General features: G+C 46.4%; 1 protein-coding gene across 7 annotated transcripts in view; it reads right to left on the minus strand.

The window, feature by feature from the left end:
- Katnip (katanin interacting protein) overlaps window positions 1-27,559 on the minus strand; it is a 171,949-nt gene that overhangs the window by 114,964 nt on the left and 29,426 nt on the right. For 5 of the 7 annotated variants that reach the window (XR_009585450.1, XM_060366866.1, XM_060366869.1 and 2 more), the window contains one exon: window positions 7,831-7,907. The exons of the other annotated variants lie outside the window; for them this stretch is intronic. Coding sequence is in view for 4 of the 5 variants with exons in the window: in XM_060366866.1 (XP_060222849.1) it covers window positions 7,831-7,907 (77 nt within the window). In the remaining variant the exon portion in view is untranslated. The remainder of the gene's footprint in view (window positions 1-7,830; window positions 7,908-27,559) is intronic. 7 annotated transcript variants of the gene reach the window in all.

The following is a 27,559-nucleotide window of genomic DNA, read 5'->3' on the forward strand; positions in this document are numbered from 1 at the left end:
GAACCAGCCCAAGAAAAAGAAGTGTGTGTAGTCAGCAAAGCTGGAAGGGTGGAGCCATCTAAGCACTTGGACATCACAGTATTTCCTCACTATGCCCCTATTTTTGCATTTTGGAATCATAATGTATATTCTGTGCCGTTGTGTGTTAGAAGCATGTAATTTGCTTTTTGATTTTATAAGGGGTTACAATGAAGAAGGTTCCCTGGGTCTTAGAAGAAACTTTTTGGACTTTCTTGTTTGTTTTGTTTTGTTGGGACAGGGTTTCTCTGTGCAGCCCTGGCTGTTCTAGAACTCACTATGTCAACCAGGCTGGCTTCAGAGATCTGCCTGCCTCTGTCTCCTAAGTGCTAGGAATTAAGATATGTACTACCACACTAGGCTGACTTTTTGGACTTTTAAGTTGTGTTTATACTGCGAAAGACTATGGGGACATTTGAAATAGAACTAAATATATTTTGCACTGAGATACAGTTATGAGCCCACGGGGACAGGAAATGAAAGGCAGGTGGTTTGAATGAGGATGATGCCCCCACCCCACCCCGAGACCTCGTCTCGACAGTGCCTATAGGCTCATATGTTTGAATACTTGGCTCCCAATTGGTAGAGCTGTTTGAGAACGACTGGGAGGGGACTCACTGTCAATAGGCGTCCATGTTTCAAAAGACTCCCACCATTCCCAGTGTGCTTCTCTGCTTCCTGTTTGTAGATCAACGTATTAGGTCACCCTAGTGCCATGTCTGCCTGCCTGCCGCCATGCTCCCTGTCATGATGGTCAGGAACTCCTATCCTTCTGAAACTGTAAGCCCACTTATAAGCTCCTTTGGCCATGGTGTTTGATCATAGCAATTTGAAGGTAACCATGACAGTCCTTAGCTCATTGCTGATATGACGTTGCTTTTTTTCTCCAGAGAGTGTACAGTGCTTTTGTTAGCTCCTTCTGAAACATGGCTAGGAGATGCCTGGTTTTCAGAGTCTTTACAAACACTTTTGTACATCACAGTAATTAGATTCTAAAGTTAACAAGTGGGCTTCCCCTTTAGTGATTAAGTACCTAGCAAGTTAGTGAAAATTTTTAATTATTATTTTCTGTGCATAGGTGTTCTGCCTCCATGTATATCTGTGTACCACCTGTTTGTCTGATGCCTATGGAGATCAGAAGAGAGGTTGGATCCCTGGAACTGGAGTTGCAGAGGGTTGTGAGCCTCTACAGGAGTGCTAGGAACTGAACCCAGGTCATCTGGAAGAGCAGCCAATGCTCATAACTGTTGGACTCTCTCTCTCTCCAGGCCCCAAGTCAACAAATTTTTAATATAATACCCATCATATAAGGGTGGGCATTATATGTCAAACTCAACTCTCAACACAGACAGTGGTTTTAGGTCATGCTCCTGGAAGCCATCATGAATATGGAACTACCCTGTGATGACCCATGGCTCTAGGGAGAAACAGGATAAAGTTCCTGCCAGCTCTGCTCACAGTATTTCATCAGCTGGTCAGCCAATCATCTAGGTTGTGTTTATGTTTAAAGACACCTCCCAGCCAGGCATGGTGGTGATGCCAGTAAGCCCTGGGAGCAGAAGGGTTGAAGTGAGTTTGAGGCTAGCCTGGGCTAAAGAGTGAGGTCCTGCCTCAAAAGAAATAAACGGACAGGTAAAGACACCTGGTTGGGGTACAGTATTTGCCTTACATGTATGAGGACCTGAGTTTAATCCCCAGACTCTGTGGCACAGCCTTTAATCCTGGTACTCAACTCTGGAGATAGAGGCATCTCTGTGAATTCCAGGCTAGTCAAGCTACATAGTGAGACCTTGTCTCAAAAGTCAAAACAACAAACAAAGCCAGGCATGCCAATCCAGGGCTGAGGAGGAGGAGACAAGCGTATATGCTAGGCTCAGTGTCCAGCCACTCTAGCCAATCAGCATGCTCCAGGCCAGTAAGGGACTTTGTCTCAAAAAACGAAGTGGATGGTACCCAAGGAACAAAAGTGGAGGTTGTCCTCTGGTCTCCACATTCATATGCAAACACACACACACACACACACACACAATCTGGTGCCAACTGAAACAGCAAAACTACCAAGAAAAGCACAGAACTGCAAACCAAAATGCTTAGTGTCCCACAACAGCCATACAGGAAAGACAATAAGAAGACTTTGGACAATGTATGTTAAGCAACTAATATATTTTGCACTGGGCGCGCCTTTACTCCCAGCACTCGGGAAGCAGGGGAAGGTGGCTCTCTGTGAGTTCGAGGCCAGCATGGTCTACAAAAACAGTCCAGGACAGCCAGAGTTGTTACATGGAGAAACTCTGTCTTGAAAAACCAAAAAAAGAAAGAAGGAAGGAAGGAAGGAAGGAAGGAAGGAAGGAAGGAAGGAAGGAAGGAAGGAAGGGAAAGAAAGAGAGAGAGAGAGAGAGGGAGGGAGGGAGGAAGGAAGGAAGGGAAAGAAAGAGAGAGAGAGAGAGAGGGAGGGAGGGAGGAAGGAAGGAAGGGAGGGAGAGAGAGAGAGAGAGAGAAAGAAAGAAAGAAAGAAAGAAAGAAAGAAAGAAAGAAAGAAGGAAGGAAAGAAGGAAGGAAAGAAGGAAGGAAAGAAAAGTTTGCTATCCTTGTACATCTGTGAGTGGCTGCAAGTGCACAGGAATGCTGATAAACATATTTCTGTGAGCTAGGAATCACAGACACAGAACACAAGAAAAAATACCAACTGAGGGAGACATTACTCTTCATGATGATTTTATTACCCCACTCCATAGATAAGGAAAGAGAGAGACAAAGAGGGTGAGTAACCTGCCAAGGCCATCCTGCTGTTATGTGGCAGGATTGAAATGCAAACTTTGGGTGCTTTAAGTCCAGAGTCATCACTAAAACAGACATGCCACTCCTGGAGCTTGTGAGACAGTATGTCAACTGGCAAACTCAGACAAGGCTGGCAACCCACAGCCCCTTCTCAAGAGGAATAGGGAAGCACAGACAATGCATATTAGATCTTTTCCCAGAAAGCACATTCCAGCAATTCTCATGCGTTAACTCTGGGCATAAAAAAGTTAGTACAGAGATCAACAAATCCTCAACACAAGCCAGAGCCTGATGCCAGGGAGTGGAGGTCAGGACATTATGCCCAAACAGTCACAGCAAAGACCTCAGGAACACAGTTGTGGTCTCCTCATGAGGTGTGTGTTGGGGGGGGGAAGGGTGGCACTCAGTGAAAAGTTCTCTCACCAAGCGTGAGGGCCTGAGCTACAAAACCCAGATCTAGAATAGTCCAGGTGGCACACACTTGTCATCCCAGAGCCCTAGCCTGACTGGCAAGGCAAGCCCAGATCAAGGTGGACAGCTGCTGGGCGATGACACCTAAGGTCTACCTCTGGCTTCCATATGTGCACACAGACAAAACAGTAAATGGGAGAGAGGTGGAGGAGGGGTATCTTTATATAAAGATGACATGAAAATCAATTACATTGTGCAGTAACTTTAAACATTCATCAAGGCAGAATACTATATATGTGGTAAGTATAAAATAGGAAAGAAAAAAACTGGGTTTGTGGGCCTTGAGTGGAAGGTGATAAATATAAAATGACGTCAGTCGTGGAGGAAGGTGGTGGCATTATGGGCGCCTTCTTTGTTTACTTTTCAGCCGCTTTTTCAGCAGCTGACACATCCATCTTTTCAACAAAGATGGCAGGAACACTGATTATAGACTGCTTATCTCTTGCCAGCCTTGGAAGGCTGCAATGTGCCTGATTGTTGGGCAACAACACAGAACAGAAGGAAAACACAAGTCGCTAAGTGATGCTCTATGCACAGGGATCAGCACACTCCCGGGAGCACAGAATGAAAGCACACTATATGCAGGGGTCTCGAGGGAGTCAGCAGGCTCAGGGCTGGCCAGGAACCTGACCTGCCAGGGGAAGAACATGCCTCCCAGAGGCTGCCCTGGGTCCCCAAATCACTGTTAAAACACTGTCCCATTGCCCAGGATCTGGGGCTGGTACTGCATGTTGGCCCATACATGAGCAGGATGATTTATGAGAATGTGGACTCTGAAACTGATAAATTAGGAGATAATTACTCAGACTGTGAAAAGAATAGGTAAAGAAACTCCCCTGCTGCAGCTGAGTGCAATGACATTCAGGTGGCAGAAAGATGCTTTCTTACAATGGATGGCTATTTTGCATCAAGCTGTCCAGGGTGTAGGGCCCCTGCTTGTCCACAGCTGAGCTGCCCACTGCTTCCCGGCCATTCACATGCTACTTTGGGGAAGAGAGCATTTTTTTTTCCTAATGTTTTCAGTAGAGCCCTTCCTGAGGAGGGCTCCTTTGAACCTGGCTTAAGAGTGACTTCCATCCAAGCCACATGTGAGGGGGCAAGGTGTTGTTCCTAATGGAACACCCAGAAGCTATATCGGAAGGTGAGGAGAGCTGCTGGGTAGAGAAAGGGGACAGGTAAGGTATCTATAGCCCAACCCTCTCCCTGGATGAGCTCCCTGGCAGTGGTAGGGTGAGTATGAAGGCACCAAGATTGTACCTGAAGCTGAGAGTGTCATGCGCTGTAGGCAGGGCCTGGGGGTGAGGGGGACATGTACAGGAAGGAGGCTCAAAGATGTAGCAGCTTTGCTTTGTCCCAGCACCCTATTAGTGATTCTGGCCACTCACCTCACTGGAGATGTAATCACACCTGAGCAGATCTGAGCAAGATCAAGCAGCGTGATCAAAGGGCTGAGCGGCGGGCCTGACTGGGAAGATTAGGCTCATGTCTAAAAAGCAGAGGGGGCTGCAGTATGGGGAGTGGAGGCACAACATAGATTTTTAACAGATCCAAGAGTCTGACAATTGTGTTATTTGGTGCTCGAGAAAGGTGTTTGAAGGAAACTTCCAGGAGAACATGGCTGCAAGGGAGATGGACCTGCTACCCCAGGAGGAAATTCAAGCAGAAAGGGGCAGGAGAGTCAGTTTCTGGAATCATCCCTGGGTCAGGGAGGGCCACAACTAAGAATGACTCTTACATGGAAAAACGATGGGGCAATGCTGGCTGGAACCAGGTATGCCTGAAGTCAAAGTGCCATGGTGGTGATGGAACCCAGGGCCTTGTGCATGAACTGCCACTCAGCAATACCCCCAGTTCCCATGATTGAGTTCCTCACTCCTTAAGCCCAAAGCTTCCTAGTTAATAAGCCCATTTAACCCTGGGTTTTTGAGTTTTACAACCAAACTAGTTGGCGGCTAGCTAGTAACTGTGGGGCTGGTGAGCTGGCTCAACGAGTAAAGGCACTGGCTGCCACACTGAACACAAGTTCGATCTCTCAAATCCACAAGCGAAAGGAGAGAACTGACTCCTTCAAGTTCTGATTTCCACTTTACCCTATGATGTACGCCTCCCACAAATAAATTTTAGCTAAAAATACCAAAACAAAATGAAAAAAACAGAACAACCTGTGTCTTTTTTACACAATAGCACCTTTCTAGGTGATGCTAGGCACATGGAAAGCACTCACAGAAATATTGAATGAACGCAAGGCTCATGTCAACCAGCATCCTAGGGGCAGATATCTCCTGGGCAGAGCTCTGCTGGTAATGTCTTCTGTTCAGGGGCTCAGCACCCAGCTAAGCAGCCTGGGTTCACTTTCCTCCGGAGGGTCCATGCAGTCCTCAGCCTCTACCATCATGCCAGGTACAGAGGCCTCCGAGTAACCCACAGCTTTGTCCCACCAAGTCCCTCCTTAGCATATTTGGGGCCACTGGCAGCTCTGGCATGTCTCTCTCATGTTGATCACTATGAAAATGCCAAAAAATCTGTAAATAAGGTATAATCCAGCTCTGCCACCTCCTGCTCGCCCATTTCCTTGTCTGCCAAATGGGTGCTTTCACTCCACCTGCCCTTCTGGGTGACCTGAAGCTAAGCTGGTGGGCTATGGCACCTAGCGTGTGGCTGGCATTTTGTAAAAGGTGCCTTGAGGCCAAACTGACCACTGCTCACGGCACCCCCTTCTTCATAGGTCCCTGGTGGGGGTTTCTTATCGGCCTCGTCTCATTTTCTGCATCCAGTAATATCCACCCCACCCCATTTTATAGCAACTCAATAGCGATATATTTTTTAATTGTCACCATGCTGCAATCTTGTCTGTGAAATTGCCATCAATGCTGTCAGCCAGCACCTCTGTGATAGCACTTATCGATCCCCGATTAATGAGAAACAATCTGCTCATGAGGAGCTATGACACTCTCTCCCCAGATGAGCGCCTGGGATGATTAAACCATCACCCAGGTGTTCAGTGGCAGTGTCCTCACTGCCAGAGAGACTGAATAAAAACATCCAACCCCATGGTATAAATGCCAGGATAAACACCCATGGGGGTCTAATCAACATGAACTATCTGCTGTTCTCACTTGAGCTGCCTAGCCCTGGGAGGCTGGGAAAGTTCTGCTAAATGGTAGGGCAAAGGGGGTACCACGTAGTACTTCTGGCACTGCCTACTCACTGAGTGTTTCTGGAAATGGGAGCAGGCCTTCTTGTCATAGATACAGGGAGATATATTATTATTATTAAAGACAAGGTCTCATGTAGCTTAAGCTGGCCTTGAACTTACCATGTAGCCAAGGATGACTGAGTTTCAGATCATTCTGCCTCTACTGCCCAAGTGCTGAGATTACAGGCATGTGCCACTACACCCACCCAGTTTTATACAGTGCTAAAGCCTGAACCCAAGGTTTCTTACATGCGAGGCAGGGATTCTAAGCCACACCCTCAGCCCAGAGAAAAAATCTTAATGAAACTGTATAATAGGTAGAGATGCTACATAACAATGCATAAGGTTACCTCATACATCCCCAACATCCTCATACATCACAGTACTCCCCCAAACAAACAGGTGTCCAGAAGGCCAGACAAGGCTTGAATGGCATTTGAGGTGACATCTTTCAGACCTCTAACCTGCAAGACAGGTCTTTTCCTATAACACAAAGACTCCAATTCCTGCCCTTGCTGGGTCTTCCCATTCCAGGTAGATCTGTTCAGTGGTTCTGCAGAATTCTGTTTGGCTTGTGGTTTGACCTTCATTACCAATACTATAAAATGCAAATCTAGATCCCAGTTTCTCTGCCAACATGGAGGCTCTCTACCCCCTCCATCTGTGTTTCTATAAACACCCATGGCAGTGCTGAGCAGTGTGGACAGGAAAGTTCCAGGTACCCCCCACCCCAGTTCCTTAACCCTGGGCGACTCCTAAGCTCTGAGTTGGCATTTCCAGCTCATAGGAAGGCTCAGGTCTGAATACAAACCACAACGAACTGGAAATGAACTTGCTTCACCTTGCAAAGGAACAGAGTCCTTCAGATCATACCAGATTGCTGTCACCTTGACAACTACACACGGTAGTGCTTTGAGCTTTTGTAAGAACCAGCACCAGAACCAAATATGACCTGCCTTAACTTTAAATGACACCCTGAGCAACTTAAGTCACAAGGTAAACTGACTTTACCTTTCCACCAACCTAGCTCTCTGGGACAGGTTGATGCCCAAAAGATGCACACCACCATATAAAGGTAACTGGCAAGTGCCTGCTGTGCCCAGACCCCACCTCTCCATCATGAGGCAAGAGATAGTACCTGTACAACCAAGAGTTTGCTATGAGTCAACCAGAAGATGCAATTAAAGCACTGGATGGGGTGGAGAGTTGAGGGGAAGTGTGGACCTACAAGCGTGGGTAATAACCTCAGCCTTTGCATGGAGGGGGACTCTACGCTCCATTCCTGTGTCCCGTGGGCTTTCAATAAATCAAAATCATTTTTTTATTTGGCTGATAACAAGGGTTGCCACCAGGCGGCTTGCTCTTACCGGTTTCTCTGCTGAAGCAATATTAAATACTCATCATGTTTCTCATCAAAGTCTGTCACCATGTCCTTAGTGTAACCCTGAAAGGAAGAAACAGAGTGGGGTAAGAGCGAAATGCAGGGACACCTTCGCTGATGCTGGGTGCTGCACACAGCTTGCAGGAGCTGGCTGAGCTGGGAGGCAGCCCTTGACGAAAGCCCAGCTCCCCTAGGTACATCACTTTGGCGACCCAGAGCTCCAGGGATTGTGTGGGAGCCCAGTAGGCCTGAGGCACACACAGCTTTACCAATCTATGAAAGAAGGTTGGCTTCCCAGCTTCCTTACTGCCCCCCCCATGCCCTATGAAGTCTAGGGCTTTGATTAGGTTTGGCATCTTCCAGAACAGCCAGAGCTACATAGTGAGCTGCTGTCTCAAAAAACAAACAAACAAACAAGCAAAACAAAACAAGACAGAAACAAACAAACCTTGGCATCCAAGATGGTTCCTCAACGTACACTACTCAGCCATCTCAGTCATCTCTCACCAGTTCACCCCAAGCTGGCTGCTGAAAAGGGACCTCAAGTTTTCACTGCAAGAGGACTCCCCAATGATCTAAACAACAATGTCATTACAGAATGTGGGCTGTAGCTTTTCTTCTGGCAACAGGGCCCCGTGTTGCCTTCAGGGAGCCTCTCAGCTATATCTTTCAGTTCAGTGTCTCCCTCAAGATGCCTGTGGCAGTCCCTGGGGACCCTCCTGGGTCACAGAGCCTTGGCTTGGAAGCACAACCACCATGAGCCTTGCCTAGCCATAAGGAGCCGCAGTTTGGGAGGAACAACACAAGGCAACCTCTGAGACCATGCTGAAACTCTGGGGAAGGAGCTGCTCTGCCCTCTGGGGGCCCAGGTCTGGCAAAGCGGGAGAGGAATAGTGGCAGAGATAGAAGAACAAAGTGATGGGGAGAGAAAGAACCCCAGCACTCTTTCTCTTGAGCCCCTGGACTCACTCATGCTCAAAGTAGTATCTGGACAATTCAGTTTTCAGTTCATGCCTTGAAGCATCGTACAACATTCTGTCTTCTGCGTCCAAATGGCTTTTAAGCACTGTGCCATGCAGTCTGACCATCAGAACTCAGCCTGCTATAACCAAGTAGTTTGGTTTGGTTTTTTGAGACAATGCCTCAAATACAGCCCCAGCTGACTTTGAACTTGTGATTCTCTTGCCTTGGCCTCCTACATAGTGGGATTGCAATTTCTGCCATCTTGTTTGTCTTACATTTTATTACAGTATTGAGAGATTATTGATATATACTATACATTAAAATAGCAACCCATCCATATATATTCATATATATATATATATATATATATATATATATATATATATACATATATGTGTGCATATATATCTTCAACTCAGGGCAGAAGAGGGAGGCTGGCTAAAGAAAGCCTAAGATGATGGATGTATGTGTGTGAATGTGTGTGTGTGTGTGTGTGTGTGTGTGTGTAAATGTGAGAGAGAGAGAGAGAGAGAGACAGAGACAGAGACAGAGAGAAAGAGAGAGAGAGAGTTTATATATGTATGTAGGTTTGGGGTATTTGAGACTCACTTTATAGTCCAGAACAGCCTGGACCTCACTGCATAGTCTGGTCTGGCCTTGAATTTGCAGTAATCCTCCTGCCTCAGACTATGGAGTGGTAGGATTAGAAGCATGCACCATCATGCTTGGCTTTTCTGTGCATTTTTCAATTTAAGGTATTTCCAGTTTATAGCACACTTGTTGGAATATAATACTGGGTGAGCAGAAGAACACCTGTACATTCACTCTTATCTCCATGCTTCCTGGAGGCCCAGCCTCTTCCTTGGCATCCACAGGCCTAGGATCCCTTCCTGTACAGCTCTCTGGGTCTTCTCTAACCAACCTTCATCCTCCATCTTCAGGTATGGATGTTAAATATCTGTTTGCTTCCTTCTCCATCTTCACTTCTTCCTCCAGTTACCAGGCAATGGGGCCCTTGGGATGGGAAACACTGACAGCCACTCTCAGACTAGTAGTAATGGCCTAATCCCCCTGTCTCCACCCATGTCCTACAAAGCCCAGGCTGTTGCCACCTTCTTATCTCTTCTTTGGTCACACACATTTTCCCTTTTATGCAGCAAACCTTACTTCTCCCTGCCTTCTGCTGGTCTGTACACTTCACCCTGGGAGTATAAGATTCTGTCTCAGGAGGAAGAAGAGGCCCCATGGGCATCCTTAACCAGCTCACTGATGATGCCTTTGGACCATATTTAAACAAGCAAGACCCTACACTAGGTAAGCACTCTACCACCAAGCCGTATCCCCAGCCCCTCAAACCTCTGAGTGTCACTGGGCTTCATGCTGCCCAGCCAGGCAGCAATAATAACGAAGGGCGGCATTATGAAATTATGTTAGAAGTGTTAAACACTGGTAGAACTCTCTGGCTTCCGGAGCTGCCTCAAGAGGTTCCCTGTACCCCTGGGACTGAGCCTGGCTCCTCCTTGCATACAGGAAAGAACAGGAGAGACCTCAGCATTGAGAGAGATCCTTGTAGCGTCCCGATTCTGGGGAGGAGTTACTATACCCAGCCTTCTTTTTTGATGTCGCGGCGGTTCTTGAGATGGTTATTATCACCCTATTTAAGAGACAAGGAAATTCATGCCGTGCATATTCCCAAACACCACTGACTCCACAGCAATTTACATTACCATTCTGAAATATTAAAGAGACCGTTGATACACTGCGGTACTGAAAGAAACATTCGGTGGCATTTTTAGAAGAAATACAGACTTCAAAGAGATATAAGTGTGCGTGTGGGCTTTTACCTCAGACCCTCTCTGGAATGTATTTGTTCTTCTTACCAAGATGCAGATGCCACCCAAGAGACACAGAACAAGGTCAGGCAGCTAGCTCACTTCTTCCAGCCCCTGCTTCTCAAATGCTGGTCACCTGGGGATTGTGGTGACAGGACAGCTCTCATTTGGGAAGGCTGGGAGGCCCCATATGTTTCTAACCAGCCTCAGAGTCCACGCCCGGCTCCAAATCACAATGCTGCCTCCAGACACGAGGTTGCTATGGTTCTGATGTGGTCCGTCCTTTCCAAAACTATGACTGGAGTTTGCTTCCTATGGCAATAGTGTTGTGGTGGGGGAGGTGGGGTGCTTATGAAGTGTGGAGTCCACAAGAGCGCCATCTTTGAAGGGTGATTATCATTTAAACAATGGGTTAATAATCACAGGAGAGAAGGAGTTCTTGTGAGAAAAGATCACTATTCTTAGCCTGAACTGTTACAGAACCAGGCGGCCCCTTCTACTTGTTTCTTCCACATGCTCACTTGCTCCTCCTTCCACCTTTCATAATGTTGTGGTGCTCCTTGCCTGAAGTTGCTGCCATGCCCTGGACTTCCCGGCCTCCAGAACCCAGAGCTGCAAAAGCTTCTTTTCTTTCTAAGTTACCCAGGCACAGGTACTCTGTTGTAGAAAGAGAAGGCAGACAACTGAGATGCTTACTTGACACTGCTGGAATTCTACTTTCTTATCTCTAAAGTGAAGGGGTGAATGCCTAAGCCAGCAACAATGGATGAAAAGCCTTGAAAGGATCAAGTTCATGCTCTGTTTCCCACCAATACTTGCTGAGTGCTTGCTATGGGGCTGGTACCCTGACATACACAGTAGGGGTTTAAACTTATTATTGTGTCTGTGTGCATGATGTATGTTTAGGGAACACACATGCCACAACACATGCATGAAGGCCAGAGGACAACTATGTAGAGTTGATTCGCTCCATCCATCTTCATGTGGGCTTTGGGGGTTGAGCTCACATCTCTAGGTTTGTGAGGCAAGAGTTCTGCCCAGTGAGCTATTTTGCCAGCCCTGTAACCAAGGTTTAATGGAAGCCCAGCCTGTGGATATACTGATGACTTGCCACACAGGGGCTACACTGCACAACCTCCATTCAGAGCATGTACCATGTGACCCATGTGAATGGTACCCCTCGCCATTGATCTACAGGGGCACTGCATTGTAACCACCTAATATCCACACACCATCCAGATCCCTCCAGGGGCTTCTGGGAACACCCATACAAGTGATGTACAAAGGACTCTTCTGGGAAGGGTCTACAACCTGCATTGGCTCTCACAGTCACCTGGAGCCCAAAAGGGAGACATTATAAAATGCAACAGCACAGGGACCAGAAATGCCTTGGAGGGTGTGGCCAGGTCTCAGTTCTTGAAGAATTCCCAAAGAATTCCACTCCTTCTCTCACATAATCTCTAATCCATCAGCTACAGGCTCAAACAATGGCATACAGTAGGTGCCCTCTATCCATGGGGATAAGTTCCCACACAGTACTGGATGTCTGAAGCCAGGCCTAATGGACAGAACTTTGACTATCCTGTCTTCCAGCTTTATTGGCAGTGTTGCCACTCTACCACTTTGGGTAGCACATAGCACCTTTCTCTTCTTCCTTCCTTCTCTCCCCACCTCTCTTTCTCTCTTCTTCCCTTCTTTCATCTCTCCCTCCCTTCCTTTTTGTGAGGTGGGATTTTGCTCTATAGTCCACAATGGCCTTGAACTTGCTCTGTGACCTAGACTGGCCATGAACTTGCAATCCTCTTACTTCTGCTCTGACAGCTGGCATTCGAGGCATGTGTCACCATGCCCAGATACACTCCTTTCTTTATTCAAGCCAGTCTGGACTAGGCAAATATAACTTAGACTTGAGTTCTAGACAGGATCGCAGACAAGCTAATGGTTTTCCAAAGCCTGCACCATGTTGAAGGGTTCAGCTATCAATAGAGGGTTAAGCAATACTTTAGTGAAGCTTTTTGGTTCAGATTGCTTTGCTTCTGGTTTTTGGTGATGCTGGTAGCCAAGCCTAGGGCCTCACACATGTGAGGCAAGTACACTAGTACTAAGATATACCCCGAGGCTTATGACAAATGTTCTTAATGTCCCTATGTCCACAGAAGAATGACTATATGCATATTACAGCACAAAATTCTTACAACCCACCCAGCTCCAACTTCTCTGTCCCTGGAGATTTTGTCATGTCCTAGTGTTGGGTGCTGAGTCCTCCAGGCATATTAGCTGAATGTTAAAACTCTAAGCCTATGATTCAACTACATTTGCTAACCCACCAGACGGACTCTTATCATCAAAAATCCTCTATATCCCATACACTTGTATTGCAAACAGCAGCCTAACAATGAACCTAAAGCAGCAGCTAAGACTGCCCCCTAGAGGTGGCACGAAGCAAACCAACAAAAGGCAAACATGGTTTTTCCTGCCCTGGGGCGGAAGAATACAGAGACTCTGCAAGGCAACTAAACAAAGGGAGAGCCTGGGGTAGCACTGGCCTATCTCAGCTACCATTCCCTCCTGGCTATGCTATGCACCACAACTACCTGATGACCGGATCTGGAGATTTCACACTTGGCTTCAGGGTTTATAGTCCCCATGCAGATCTGGAATCCAGGCTTTTCTCCTGGAGTCTATGAATCAGGATAGTGTATTTTTATGAAAAAAAAAAAAAAAAAAAAAAAATATATATATATATATATATATATATATATATATATATATATATATATCCTCCCTGTAGCCATCTGAGGAATCCTTTTCAACCCACATCTGATAGGGGAAAAAAAAATCATATTTATTTCTTTTTATTCTCAGAAAAGTTCTCTTGTAAAATTGCCACATGGATTATAAATTACCTTCTAGTCTGGTGAAGGCAGAGGATTTAAAAACCTTCAGTGAGTTTAATTTAAAGGGGAACTTCTATCAGTGCTCCAAGTGGAAAATATAAGCACTCCATAAAAAGAAGGCAAGCACAGGTATAAACACAGACCTGCTTAAGAACTGTGCCTGGGGACCCTCTGGGCAGGACTACCCATTCACACCCTACACATTCCATATGCCATGCAAGGCGGAGCTAACTCCCATTAACAAATCCACGCAACCTTCAGTATTAAGCAAGAACCAACTTTAGTCTGGTGTCCGTCTAAGGTGCTGGGATACAACAGCAGCCGTTGGAGCTCACAGTTTGGTGAGAGGAGGCAGTGAGCAGAAGTGCTGGCAGACAGGGAGGGCTGCTTCTGCCAGTGGCTCAAGAAGGCCTTTTTGGAGGCTGGAAAGATGGCTCAGTGGTTAAGAAGGAATACTCCCTGCAGCGTACTCAAGTTCAGTTCTCAGTGACCATATCAGGCAGAGCACAACTACCTGTCACTCTGGCTCCATGGGAATCCAATGCCCTCTTCTGGTCTTGAAGGACCCTGCACTTGTGTGCACAAACCCTCACACAGACATACAACATAAAATAAAACATTTAAAATAGTTTCTGAAAAAGAAAGATTCTTTAGTGAGATGAACTATTAGCCATGGACTTGACCTTGAAGGTATTCGGGAGTTGTGGGAGGCAGCAGGTGACCAGATCAGACAAAACCAGACTCAGACCTCCATGGAGCTCACCAGGAAGCCCATGGCCTTATGCTGAGGTGGCCAGGAAGCTGTTAGAGGGTTTGACAGACTTGACATGCTGGCATCCAGTCCTGAGTTGGTAAAGACCTGCAGTTGAGGCCAAAGCTTCCAGCAGAGCTTGGGGGAGGGGCTCAGGCCTGCACTGCACACAGCCTTTGACTGCCAACAAAAGAACCCTACTTTTGCAGCCCATCACTAGTTGACAGCATGAAGCTTTTAAAATTCATCTGCTGGAGCTTTGTAGTCCTGCTGGAATGGTCCATGGATCTGATTGGGGGAGAGGAGAAAGGATGCCCAAGGTGACAATGTCCCTCTCTACTCTTCAATCTTAGTCTCCACCTGCCTGATTTGCACCCCAATACTTCCCTGGGTAAGAGACTCTATCAGAAGACAATACTGATCACTCCCAGCCCAGCAGACATGGCTGCTTGAGCTGGTTATCACCCTGGGGGCTTCCCCCAGACCTCAAAAGTAGGGAGAAATGGGGGAAGGCCATCTCTATTAACTCTACTACTGTTTCCAGTGCTGCTCCTGCAGCCAAGTATCAGGCTACAGGCTGGAGACAGAGATAAATGTCAGCCATTTTCTGCTATCACTGTCCATGGGCCTTGTTTCCACATTCCCAGTACATCCCATGAAACGTATGTCCTTTTGGCTATTTTTCAGGAAAGCCTGCTCTCTATTCTCCAGAATGCTGCCCTTCCTGCCTTCCCTCCCTAGAACACCCTCTGCAGGGAGTGTGAGCTTGCTTAAAAATGGCATCAGACCAGCAGGAAGAAGCCGGCCATGCAGTCAGGAAAAGGATGGCTGGTGGTTTTGTCGTTGTTTTACTAATTACATGTGTGTGTGTTCCCAGTGGGTATGTACCTGCGAATGCGGGTACCTGCGGAATTCAGAGGCCTTAGACCCCTGAAGCTGCTGTTACAGCAGGGAAGGAAGGAACTAGGAGAGTCACCTTCAAAGCTGGACTCTTAAGAGCATAAAATCATTCTCCACCTTAGGTTTTTTAAATAGGGCATCACTATGTAGCCTAAGCTGGCCTGGAGTGCTCTATATAGACCAGGCTGGACTTGAACTCAGGGATCTATTCTGCCTCTGCCTCATAAGTGGTGGTATTAAAGTTGTGTGCTACCATGAACAGCATGGTACAAAAACATGAACAGCATGAACAAAAAAACTTTTGTTTTTCTCACTGAACATGGACCTCACCATTTCAGCTAGACTGACTGGCAGGCAAGGTCTAGAGCTCCTCTGACTTCTACACTGGTGCTGGGGTAGAGAAGCACAGCACCAAGCCTGATGTTCATGTGCGTGTTGGGGATTGAAACTCTGGTCCTCACATTTTCAATTTTTCCACTAAGTCATCTCCTCAGCCTGACATGCTTTTTTTTTTTTTTTTTTTTTTTTTAAGATGCCAACTTTCCTTTTTCACACAGGAAGGGGCTGGGCAACTATCTCGGGGAAAGCAGCTGGAGTAGGACTGGGTCTGCCTCCCAGAGAGGGACTGCCATCGCACCTTCAGATCAGGCAGCCTGGCTAGTGACAATCGCAGCCTGGGGGCTGTGCACCAACCCCTGAAAATGTTGTCACAGTGGTAAGCATGGAATGGTATCAGGTTGGTAGCAGAAGGCAGGATGTAGAACATCAGCGGAGAAGAAGGGAAACCAGAGACAGCGTAGCCAGCCTGGTCTAATCAAAACAGTGCTTTTATAATGTTGCTCCTGGAGCGTTGTCAAAGGATGGCTTCAAGCTGGAGAGGCAGTCTAGGAATGGTAGAAGCTGGCAGGAAAGAAATAAGGCTTGCAGACTGCTCTGTTTTCAAATGGAAAAGAAGGGCTCAAGAGTCTGGCCCCGGGATAGTGTTTGTCCTGCCAAGGAGCAGATTCTTAAGGCTGGGAGTAGCCCACCACCTTCACGGCCCCTGGGCCTCCAGGAGCAAGGTTCTTGTCTAAGATCTTTCACCAAATCTAAATGAGTCTTTTGCTGAATCCCTGCCAGCAAACAATAGGCACTCTGGGAGCAGAGAGGTAGATTGCACCGAGACAGGAGTAAATTGGTAAATTGGGCCTGGAGCTTTCTATTCTCTAGAACCCAGCTAAAAAAGAACTCATAGGTGCCCTAGGAAAAAGTACAGAAGGCTGATTGAAAACACCCCGATATCCTCAGTGGGGACAGCTAAACCCTCTGTAATGTACTGTTCCCACTTGTTCTCTTTGTTTGATTTTTGAGACAGGATTTTAGTCTGTGGCCCAGGCTGGCCTTAAACTTCTGATTAAGCTTCTCAAGTGCTGGGTATAAGCCACCATGCCCAGTTTTGTTTTGTTTTAGATGAAGGTTGTCTTTTTTATAAATCAGCATATATTTTAATATATTTTGAATATATTAAAAAACATGAGCCAAAAAGCGGCTGGGATAGATCTGAAGTATAGGGTTTAGGCACTGAAGGCAAATCACAACTTCCATTGCACACAGTCCAACAGTGTTCTGTGTGACACCATAAAACTGTGGTCAGTGGGACACTGTCTATGCTAAACAGAAGTCTAAACCACCACAAAACTGCTACATAGATCTTGTGGGTCACTCAGACACTCACACACGTGGAGAAAGGTCTAGAAGAATACATGGCAGGTTTCAGTGGTAACAGTTACTCCAGGAGGGGTTAGGAAAGAATAGGAAAAGTAATTAGCATTTCAACCTGGTTAGCAGTAAGTTTTTATCTGTAAGGAGGCTAGTTTCATGTATTATTTGAGTAACAAGTCAAATCTCTCTCTCGCCTCCTAAATAAATAAGTATATAAATAGGCTCAGTGGCTCTTCTGTTCCAGATAGCCTTCAAAGTGCTGCTCCCTCTGCATGGATGGAGATGCCCATGTCCTGCTTTGGGCCACCTTCCTGGCATTCCCCTGAAACTCTCCCACATTTATCTGACTGCTCACACCTTCTAGTCCTTCTACTTTTTCTCATCCCATTCTTCCCCATACACCCTATCCAAGAACACAGCTGCCAGCCCCTTCCCAGCACCCTCCCCTGCTGCCCGCACATAGCCATCAGCCTCTCTGCTGGGACACAGTGGCTCCCTTGGGCCCACTGCTCTAGCCCAAGCTGTTCTCTCTGTAGATCTTTTGTTTCCCAGAGATCTCAGTGGGTTATCACTTCCTTCCTATAAGCCCATTCCTCAAAAGGGACTTCCTCAAGACCCGGCCTCACAACTTCTGCACTCCATGCTACCTCAACCCCAGCTCCACTGCTTTTCTGATTCCCTTCATCTTTCATTTATTGCTCAACCATGAGGGCGTATATGCTTCTATCTATTTCCTAGATGAGTGCTGGCATATAGCAGGCAGTTGGCGAATACCTTTGGTGAATGAACGAACAAACAATCACAGAGTCTTCACCAGCAAGCCCAGGCCACAGGAGCTATGAACCCTGTGTGCTATGTCTTCTCTTCCCACAGGGGACCGCTTATGGTCCTGTGCTCCTGCTTGTGGTTGAGGCTGATTCTATTCTTCTTATCCCCTTTTCTGCCCACTAACGCTGCTTCAGTGCCAGTTCTTCTGAAGCCCAGACCTGCAGGCTGCAGACTTTCCTCCCTGGATCCTGGGCCTTTCTCCATCCTTGCATGGGTAAAAGAGCCCAGTGCTCTGTGCTGGATGAAGGCTTTGCCAAGGGTGTTCATGCATTAGGTCACTGGATCATCCCAACTGTAAAGCAGCCATCGCTATTCTCCCTGTTTTCCAGGTGCATCCAGGCAAGAGGGAGGCAGAGTATGACTTGGAGCCTAGCCTCACTGGCTCCATGGTCTAGGATTAGAATTTTACACCAATCCCTCCATGAAAATGGAAATTCTGAGACTTCCATAAAGACATAGTGCCAAGCAAGCTCCAAAGAAGAAATGACCATGGCTCCCAGCAACATCACAGGCCTCGGGGCCTCGGACACTGGCCAGACCTCCCTGACACCACATCTAGCCTGAGGATCTTTCATTTGTCAAACTAAAACAAGCAGTGGACTGTGGACTCAACCTGTTTTGTTTGTCACAAGGTCACAGCCTAAGATTCCTGGAAACTGGTCAGGATCTGTGCCCATGTTGCTGGCTGTGAGTGGCCCAGGAGCAGACACGTGGGAAGTTTGGACTAGAAAGGTCTAGGAAGAAGCTCCCTCCCTCTATCAATATGTAGCCCAGATCCTCCTGCCTGTGCCGCCTGGATACTGGGATTAGAGGCCTGGCTACTCTCATGAAAGGGGTAAACAAATTTAGAAGCCATTGAATTTTCTGCCAGATAAACTAAGAAAGCATGAAAACTAAGTTAGTCACAGTGGCGCCTTCCTGTAATCCCAGCACTTGGAAGGATGAGGCAGGAGGATTAGATGAATTTAGGACTGTCTAGGTTACAGAGTAAGTACCAGGCCAGTAAGGTCTACATGGCAAGACTTTTCCCCAAGAGAACAAGGGTGGAAAAAGTGAGAGATAAAGAAAGTAAGCCAGAAAGTTGGCCTGTACCAAACACAAAGAATGCTGCAGTAAGAGTTGTCAAAATAAGAGCTGCAGAAAAAGGACATCCGAAGAGCACACAGTCTGTCTGCTTGTGACCCCTACCCCACACACGCACACCCTGCTCTTGACTTGTGAGAAGCAACCTTACATTGTGGTGCACAGTCCCTTCTGCTGCCTCCAGATAGTTATTATTATTTTTAAAATCCAAGTCCTGAGTAATGCAATACTTTGCAGAGGTTCTGTAAGAAATAACAGCATTACATGGAAAACATTTACCTCAGTGCCTGGCCATAGTAAATAACACCCACCATGTGGCTGCTAATATTATCATAATCAAGTCACAAGGACATACTATTACAGGAACTGGACAAATTAATCATCTTACCCAGCCATCTAAATTACTCTTCCTGGGAAGGGTGCTGTGCCATGGGACTTTGTCCTTGGTCCCATCTCAGGCCATAATTTTATCAATGGCTGTTAGAGGCTGTTTATAAAGTCTGAGGATGACATCTAGATGGGAGACAAAGAAAAAAAATGGATGACGGAATCTAAATTCAGGACAATCTGACAGGTTAGAGAGATAGACCATGGAAGATTTGATAGACTGCAGTGAGAAGGGAAAGGTCCCAGACAAGGAGAAGCAGTGGGGGGTGGGGGTGGGGGAGAGACATGACTGAAGGAAAGTTCACAGGAATGAAAATGGGGCCTAAGGTCAACAGCAGGAGGCTGAGGAGATGGTTCAGGCAATGAAGTACCTGCTGCACAAGCATAAAGACATGAGTTCCGATTCCCAGCAAGCATGTGCTGCACGGCTGCAACCCCAGCACTGAGACAGGGGGTCCCTGGAGCTCACTGGCTAGACATCCTAGCCTAGTGATAAACTCCAGGTTCAGTGAGAGCTGCTGTCTCAAACAATAAGATGGTGAGCAACTGAGGAAGACATTCAACATCGACCTCTGGCCTCTGTACACACTTGTACAGAGTGTGTGCTATAGCACGTGTGCCATAGCTCCCAAAACTACTGGCACAACACAAACAATAAGTGTACTAAGAACCCTGCCTCCAAGTTAGGTGTGGTGGTGCATACCTGTAACCCTAGCACTTGGGAGGCAAGGTGAAACCCTGTCAACAAAGGAGAGGAGAGGAATGTTTGCTCAGAGAGAGGAAAGGTCCTGATGGCCCTCAACGTGCACCAAGCCCCACACTGAGCACTTGGCACCCACTGTGGATACCTTCATTAGCTTATGAGGTGGCTATTATTATCTTTGCCCTGGTTTGACAAGTGAGGAGCCGAGGCATAAAGAAGTGAAGATACTTTGCCAAGTAGGCTGGAGCAAAATGGCATCTGACCCAGTCAGCACTAGAGCACACTTCGTCCCTACGGTCTACACTGACTGCACTTCTTCGTGGTTTCTGAGAGAGAGGAAAGTGGCCTGGAAGGTGGAAATTCTACAAGATGTCACCTTGAGAACTGCTCAGGCTGGATCAGCTCGGGCAGAGGACAGCAACTCTGCACAGCCGCCTCTCCCTACCCACATCCAAACAAGCAACACCACTTAAACCTGTGACAGCCTGGGCAAATGAGAGGGTGCTGTCGATGGCAGGTTTTAAATGTTAAGGCATCTTGAGAACTGGATGGCAGACAGAACTGGGTTAGCAAAAAGAAACCCAGAAACCCAGGCCAACACGGAAGCTAGAAGGAGCTGGGCACAGGAGAGGGTATCATGTGCTGCTCTGAACCGAGAGGCAGCACAATCTTCAGGGAGTAGAGGCCCCAAGCTGGGGTCAGAGGCTGGACGCAAACTCACAAGAAGCACCAGGAGGTGGTTCTGCCAGCCGCCCAGCATTCAGGAGCTGCGACGGGACTTCTGGCACAGAAAGCAAGACAGAGCTGGAGGAAAAGAGGAGGGGGCAGCTGGGCTAACTAATGGATCAGTGTCACAAAGCTGCAGCAAATTCCATCTAGTGCCCACAATCACTGGTGGTAAATTACATTAAAAAAAAAAAATCAGGATCCAGAGAGAAGATAGGCAATCAAGGTACATATTCACAATCATCTAACATCCAGAAAAAACAACAACAGGAACAAGAGGGGCCAATTTAATAATTATGAAAAATAACCAAGACGCGCATAGCAATGAATGTAAGCAGAGCCCTTGTAACATACGTAAGCCATACCTGGTGGCTCATAACTGTTCTGTTTGTTTTTCTGATACTGCAAGGCCAAGGCAGAAGGATCTGAGTTATAAGATCCTTCTCAAAAGAGCCAAAACCAAACCAAACCAAACCAACCAACCAACCAAACAAACAAACAAAATACCAAACAAACAAAAAAAAAACCCAATAACTATATTTATTATAACCAGAAAGGATAAAGGGGGATATTGCATCCATCAAACAATAAGAGCCTATAAAAGAAAGAGTTAATTTAAAATCACACACAGAACGATTTAGCCCCTGAAACAAAGGAGATCAAGGACCAAGGAAAAGACTGAAGATATAGTTAGAGTAAAAATCAGTGCTCTGGAAGATCATATGGAGGCATTTACCCACAACAAAGGAAAAAGGGCCGGCAAAAAGTATAATATTTGCTACTGGCAAGGTTTCAGTAAGATGAGCTTTTAATTTTTTTTTTGTAAGATGTGAAAGTTAAATTTTTCTCATAAGGCTATTGACAGTTTTATAAAAGCCAAACAAATCTTATTATTTAGGATAAAGGCCTGTAAATTTCAATCAGCTCAAACCTGGCCAGGCACATAGTTTTATAAATAAAGTTGTCTTGGAAGACAGCAGTGCTCATTAAGGCTACTTTTGTATTTCATGACAGACTGAGTAACTCTGAGGGATGCGGCAGCACACCTTTAACTCCAGCAATTGGAAGGCAGAGCAGGTGGAGCTCTGTGACTTTGAAGCCAGCCCAGTCTACATAGTGGGTTCCAGGACAGCTTCCAGGGTTATGTAGAGAGATCCTGTCTAAAAAAAAAACAAACAAAGCAGAAGAGAGTAACACAGCTGGACAACACACACACATATACACGGAAATGTTTATTATCTGGTATAATATTTTATTATTAAAAAATAAAGGTTGCTAATGCCTGGGCTGAGGGCAGGCTTAACTGGATTTTCTGTTATTTGTGCACTTCTGACTGAACAGTAAAGAAGTGCTTCAACAGACAAAGTTCTAGAAAGACAAACACCTGAGCCAGTGTGTCAGCACACACCTATGACCCCAGCACTTGGAAAGCTCGGGTAGATTGGGGCACATAGTGAGTTCGCAGGCAGCTTGAGCTACAGAGTGAAATTCTATCTCAAAGAGAGAGAGAAAACCCAGTTGATCAAACTGCTGCCAGTGGGGACAGATGAGACGGGAGTGGACTGGATGTGCTAGGGTGTGCGTGTACACACAGGCAGCTGTCCAGACAGCCCTCGGGGCCAGCTCGTCTCTCCCCGCAATGCAGGAGTTATAAACATAAGTGACATTTTACAAAGGTGCTGGGGATTCAAACTTGGGTCCTCACACCTGTACAGCAAGTTTGTACTCACTGTGACACCTCCTCAGCCCCAGGAGGTGTATCTGTGTAACTACAAAGACAACCTGTTTAGTAATGACATTCTATTCTAATTATTTCACAATTTAAATTTTCTAAGAAAAACTGAAGGTCTACTCCACAATGATAAAGAATGAGCTTCTGGTACATTACAAACAAAAACAAAACAAAGCCTGCAGGTGAACTTTATACATATATTTAAAAGAAAACCCAGATGTAAAAATTATATACAGTCTGATTCAACTTACGTGAAGTTCAAATCAGAACTCAGACAGAACTGTGCTGTCTGAGTCCCGGTCATGGTTACTCTGGAAAGGTGTTAGCTAAGAAGGCTCATGAAGAATTCTCCTGGGCACTTGGGATGTTATCTATTTGATGTAGGCAGTATAAATGTGGGTGCATTCACACATAAGTTCATAAAAAGCATGCACTTAAGACTGTCCATTTTATTATACACAAGTTATATGTCAATCAGCAAAGCAGTTAAGGTAGAGATGGAGAGATGGCTCAGCAGTTAAAAGCACTTAAATGTTCTTGCAGAGGGTCCAGGTGCAGCTCCCAGCATCCACGGGGCCACTCACAACCATCTTTAAATTCCAGTTCCAAGGGATCTAACGCCCTTTTCTCTCCTCCTAGGCATACATATGGTGCATATACAAGCAGACAAAACATCCATATATAGAACAACATAAAATATAAAAATATTTTTTAAAGTTAGGGTGCATAATGGAAGGTAGACATTTTATAATTGTCCCTAATTAAATGATAAGGTGATCCAAAAACTTCTTAAGTATTTGTAATTTTGTAGGGAAAAATGCTTAAAGGAAATAAAAAGCTAAGTAAGATCTAGGGGCTGACAAGATGGCTCAGTGGACAAAGATGCCTGCTACCAAAGTAACTGGGTTGGCTCTCCTGAATTCACAGGTTGAAGAAGAAAACCAACTCCTGAATGTTGTCCTCAGTCCTCCAAATGTGCCCTATGGTATACATGCACACACACATACACACACACATAAATGAACATAATTTTTTTTAAAAAATTAAGACAAGATTGATTAGGTAAAGAGTAATTTTTATGGCTGTATATATATTCGAGTTTCTCTACAATTAGTAATCATTAGTTCCAGAATCAGAAAAAGCCTGACAATGTAGATGGTGCAGGCCCCACTGGGGCAGATATTGACAGGTGTGAGCCCCACTTCTCCTGCCCGAATTCCACTGATACCAGGACACAGAGCAGGGAGCAGACAGGGCCCGGTGGAGGATCAGAACAAAACTGGAAACACACAGCACCTGCAGATCCTGTTCTAACAACTCCACATGCCACTTTCTTGATTCTCTCTACAGCTCTACAAGGAGGAAGTTGGCAGCTCCATTCTGCAGATAAGAAAACTGAGGCACAGAGAAACTATAAACTTCCAGACACTGTATAGCTGGATACAGGCGTGGCTTGTATGCAAGTCTTGGCTGTCTGACCCAGACCTTGATCTGGATGGCTCTGCCATGACAGCTCTTTTCATCAGGCACACATGAGTGGACTGCGGATGTTGTCTTAGAAATGTCAGCTCTCTCTATTGGGATGTGTATGACTGAATGTGTATTGTTGATATGAACGTGTCAAAGACCCCAATGCCTCAGACCCATGGCAAAGCCTGTCCTGAGTACAGATGTTGACAATGTGTATAGAAAGCATGAGCCATAGCTTCCTCATGCCAGGTGACTGCAGCCTGAGACTGTTTCCTCACAGAGACCCCAGACACAGCATGACAATCACTTCCAGGACATCCACACAGCCCTGGGGACTGTAAGCCATCTAGATGTGACATAGGTGTATAATGTGTAGGTTGCACACAAACGCCAAATACAGCCTGTACTTTCTCATATCCACAGGGCCCCTGGAAGTAGAGACTATGTGTGACAGGGAGATACACAATCACTTCAAATACTTAGGAAGTTCAATGGCCTCTGATCAGAACCCGCTGTTGTTTAACTACCCCTGTGGTTGGAGGAGGCATCAGATGATTGCCCCCTATCAGATGAACCACCCCATAGACTCAGGCCAGGGCTTTTGTTTGTTTTTTTTTTTTGTAGCTATGAGCCTACAATAAAGTCCAGGGAAAGCAGAGAAGGTAGTGTGGAAGAGATCCAGCTTGAGGCCAAAGTCAGGCTGGGCCTGATGTTTGTCTTTCTCAACTCTGCCCACCACTAGGAAAGGAAGGCCTGCGGAGCACCTTTCTACATACAGAGAAACTGAGTGTCGGGGAAGAATGCGCCCAAAGGGCCTCATGCTGGCACCCCTTTCTCAGGTGGTACACAACAAAGCATACTGGCTCAGCCCTGTATGTGCTGGGCTACTGGAGGCAGGTGGGCCACACCCTGAGCCCCAACTTCTCACGTCAAGAGCAGGACAATAGTGCTGAGGGCAGTGAGCGGAGACTGACTCTTGGGGTGGAAGCTGCTGTGAACAACTATGGCCGCCTGTTAGCTTCATTAGTCCTGTCACAAAGGGGCCATGTGCTCAATGGCCGGCCTTTGCCTGCCCACTATATTTCCCCAGTCTTCTGTGGATGACAAACTAATTTTCTTTGGGGAAATTATCTCTTTCTAACTATGTTAATGTGGGACTCCTCACCCTACCCTTGTGGCCTGGCTGGTGGGTCTCAGTCTGGGCACTCAACTTGGCCAATGCCCTCGTCCTTCTGCTAAAATTGCTGAGAGTGAAGGCACTGTCAGAAAGAAGGAGGAGGGGAAGGTGAGGGAGCACAGCACCACTCACTTACTCAGGGCTACATTAAGTCAGGTAGGATTCTAAGTCTGCAGTTCCCAGTGAGGTTGCTACTGTGTCCATCGCCAGCCTACATATGAAACAACTAAGGCTCCATGGTGTTCAAGCTTCCTGAGGAATAGGGGAACCAGGACTCATTGTCAAGCTCTCTGAATCCAGCCCCAGCAAACGTTAGCCTTTACGAAGTAAGCGTGGGGTAGCTGACAGCCATCTTGCTACAGACAGGGAATTGTCTGTATCAGGAGTAGATTGCCATGGAAAAGGAGAAGCCCAGAGGGACTGAGGATGAACCTTTGGATCCAAACATACCTGATTGTGCTGGCTAGTTCTATATCAACCTGACACAAGCTAGAGTCCTTTCGGAAGCGGGAACCTCAGTTGAGAAAATGCCCCAACTAGACCGGCCTGTGGAAAAGCCTGTGATGCTTTCTTTTTTCTTTTCTTTTCTTTTCTTTTCTTTTCTTTTCTTTTTTTTTCTTTTTCTTTTCTTTTCTTTTCCTTTTTTAATTGATGTTTGAGGTGGAAGAGTCTAGCCCACTGTAGATGGTGCCATCCTGGGCTGGTGGTTCCGGGTGCTAAGAGAAAGCAGGCTGGGCAAGCCATGGAAGCAAGGCTGTAAGCAGCACTCCTTGGCCTCTGCATCAGCTCCTGCCCCGAGGTTCCTGCCCCATTTGAGTTCCTGTCCTGACAGTCTTCAATGATGAATTGTGATACAGAAGGGTAAGGGAAATACTGCTTTTCCACCCCAAGTTACTTTTGCTTATGGTGTTTCATCACAGCAACAGAAACCCTAGCCCAGACACTGATGTTGTCTATCTCTGAAGTTTTCAGCAATGCGAGGCTGCAATCCCCCTTTTGGATGAAGCTAGTGTAAGGACTTCTATAACGTATGCAGGGCCCAGGGCCCACAGACTATGGATCCTAGTAAAGTTGAAGCCACTGGCTTTTGTCCAACCTAAATGACCAGAGATCTAAAGCACAGAGGGGAGGAAGCGTCCTCATGTCAGGATGGCAGCAGGATTGGGACCATGTGGTTGTTGTCCACTGTCAGGTAACTGCTTTCACCCTGGAGAAATCTTTTCTGATAGACACTCTCAGGCACCACCTTTCCTTAGACTGCACCGTTTCCTGTTCTAATCCCATTCTATATTCCACACACTGACTTTTCCAAGTGGAGGGAGGGGGAAGCGTTAAAGGCAATTTCATGCCTCAGATCTGAGGATAGAAGAGACTTTGATGATGCTCTGTACAAGGGCACATTGCTTATCCAAAACAGACTCTTTCTGCTCAGAAATTGCAGCTCTCTGAGGGGTTTTTTCCTAGAGTTTAATCTTGTGCTGGGAGCTAAGCTGATACCAGAAAGGTTTTAGACATGTCAATCTCCGTCCTGGCGTTTTATCAGAAATTGATTCTCTTTGCTGTTTGGCATGTGAGTCGTGCCCTTGCCCTTGTTCAACTAGGGTTTTGGGGGCTGGGTTTGTAGATCTATCTCCTGCAGCTCCCAGAGGTTTCAGGGCTTCTGGGATTCAGAGGTAAGGTAAGTCCTACAGGAAGGATTTATGGCTGCACTCTGATGGCACTACACGGTAACAAACACTGGGCTCGTCTGTGTTCAGCTCTCTCCTGAAAAGACTTCCACTGTCTCTTGGCTTTGAAACAATTTTTCACATTTGCTCTTATTTATTTACTTACTTCTGTATTTATTTGTGTGTGTGTTTATGTGTTGATACGTTCTGTGTAGGTCACAGAACAACTTGTGGCACTCTGTCCTCTCTACCATGTGGGTCCCTGAGATTGAACTCAGGCCATTAAGGCCAGCCTGGCCTTCTTGGCTTTAAAGGCATTTGCCTTCCAAACATGCTCCTTTGCTCCTGCAAGCCCTAAATTACAATCTTAAATATCTACGGTGTTCCTGAGACATACAAGACTCCTACAATACTTACTAATAACCCCATGGCACCAGTTCTGTATTACCCCTACCCTAGAGAGGGATGTGGAGTCCTAGAGCTGGACCGGGGGCACTCACTGCAGTGGTTATAGCTTCCTACCTTACTGCATGACTTGCTTGCCCTGTTTAAAGCCCCAAGGTGCCATGACTAGGGGACTGCTGGACAATTTCTCAAAACCTACAGAGAACGGGACCTCACAGTACAGAAAGACAGACAATGCTAATTTCACACTGGAAATGCATTTGGCAGTTGAATCCAAAATGGATTTCATTCTTCTTTGCCCAGAAATAAGCACTAAAAGGTTTCATTCCCATAAAAGTGCACATTTGGAAAGTCGACTGTCACAGCAGGCTCTAGTGATGCAGCATGCATTCTCCGTGGTCCCTTGTTCCTTTCCTTTTCCAGTGCTATCTCCTTTTCCTCCTCCTCCTTTTTCTTCTTTTTATGCTACTGATCAAACCTGGAGTCTTGCACA

This window comes from Meriones unguiculatus, chromosome 14 (genome assembly GCF_030254825.1).
Source record: "Meriones unguiculatus strain TT.TT164.6M chromosome 14, Bangor_MerUng_6.1, whole genome shotgun sequence".
NCBI classification, from domain to species: domain Eukaryota; kingdom Metazoa; phylum Chordata; class Mammalia; order Rodentia; family Muridae; genus Meriones; species Meriones unguiculatus.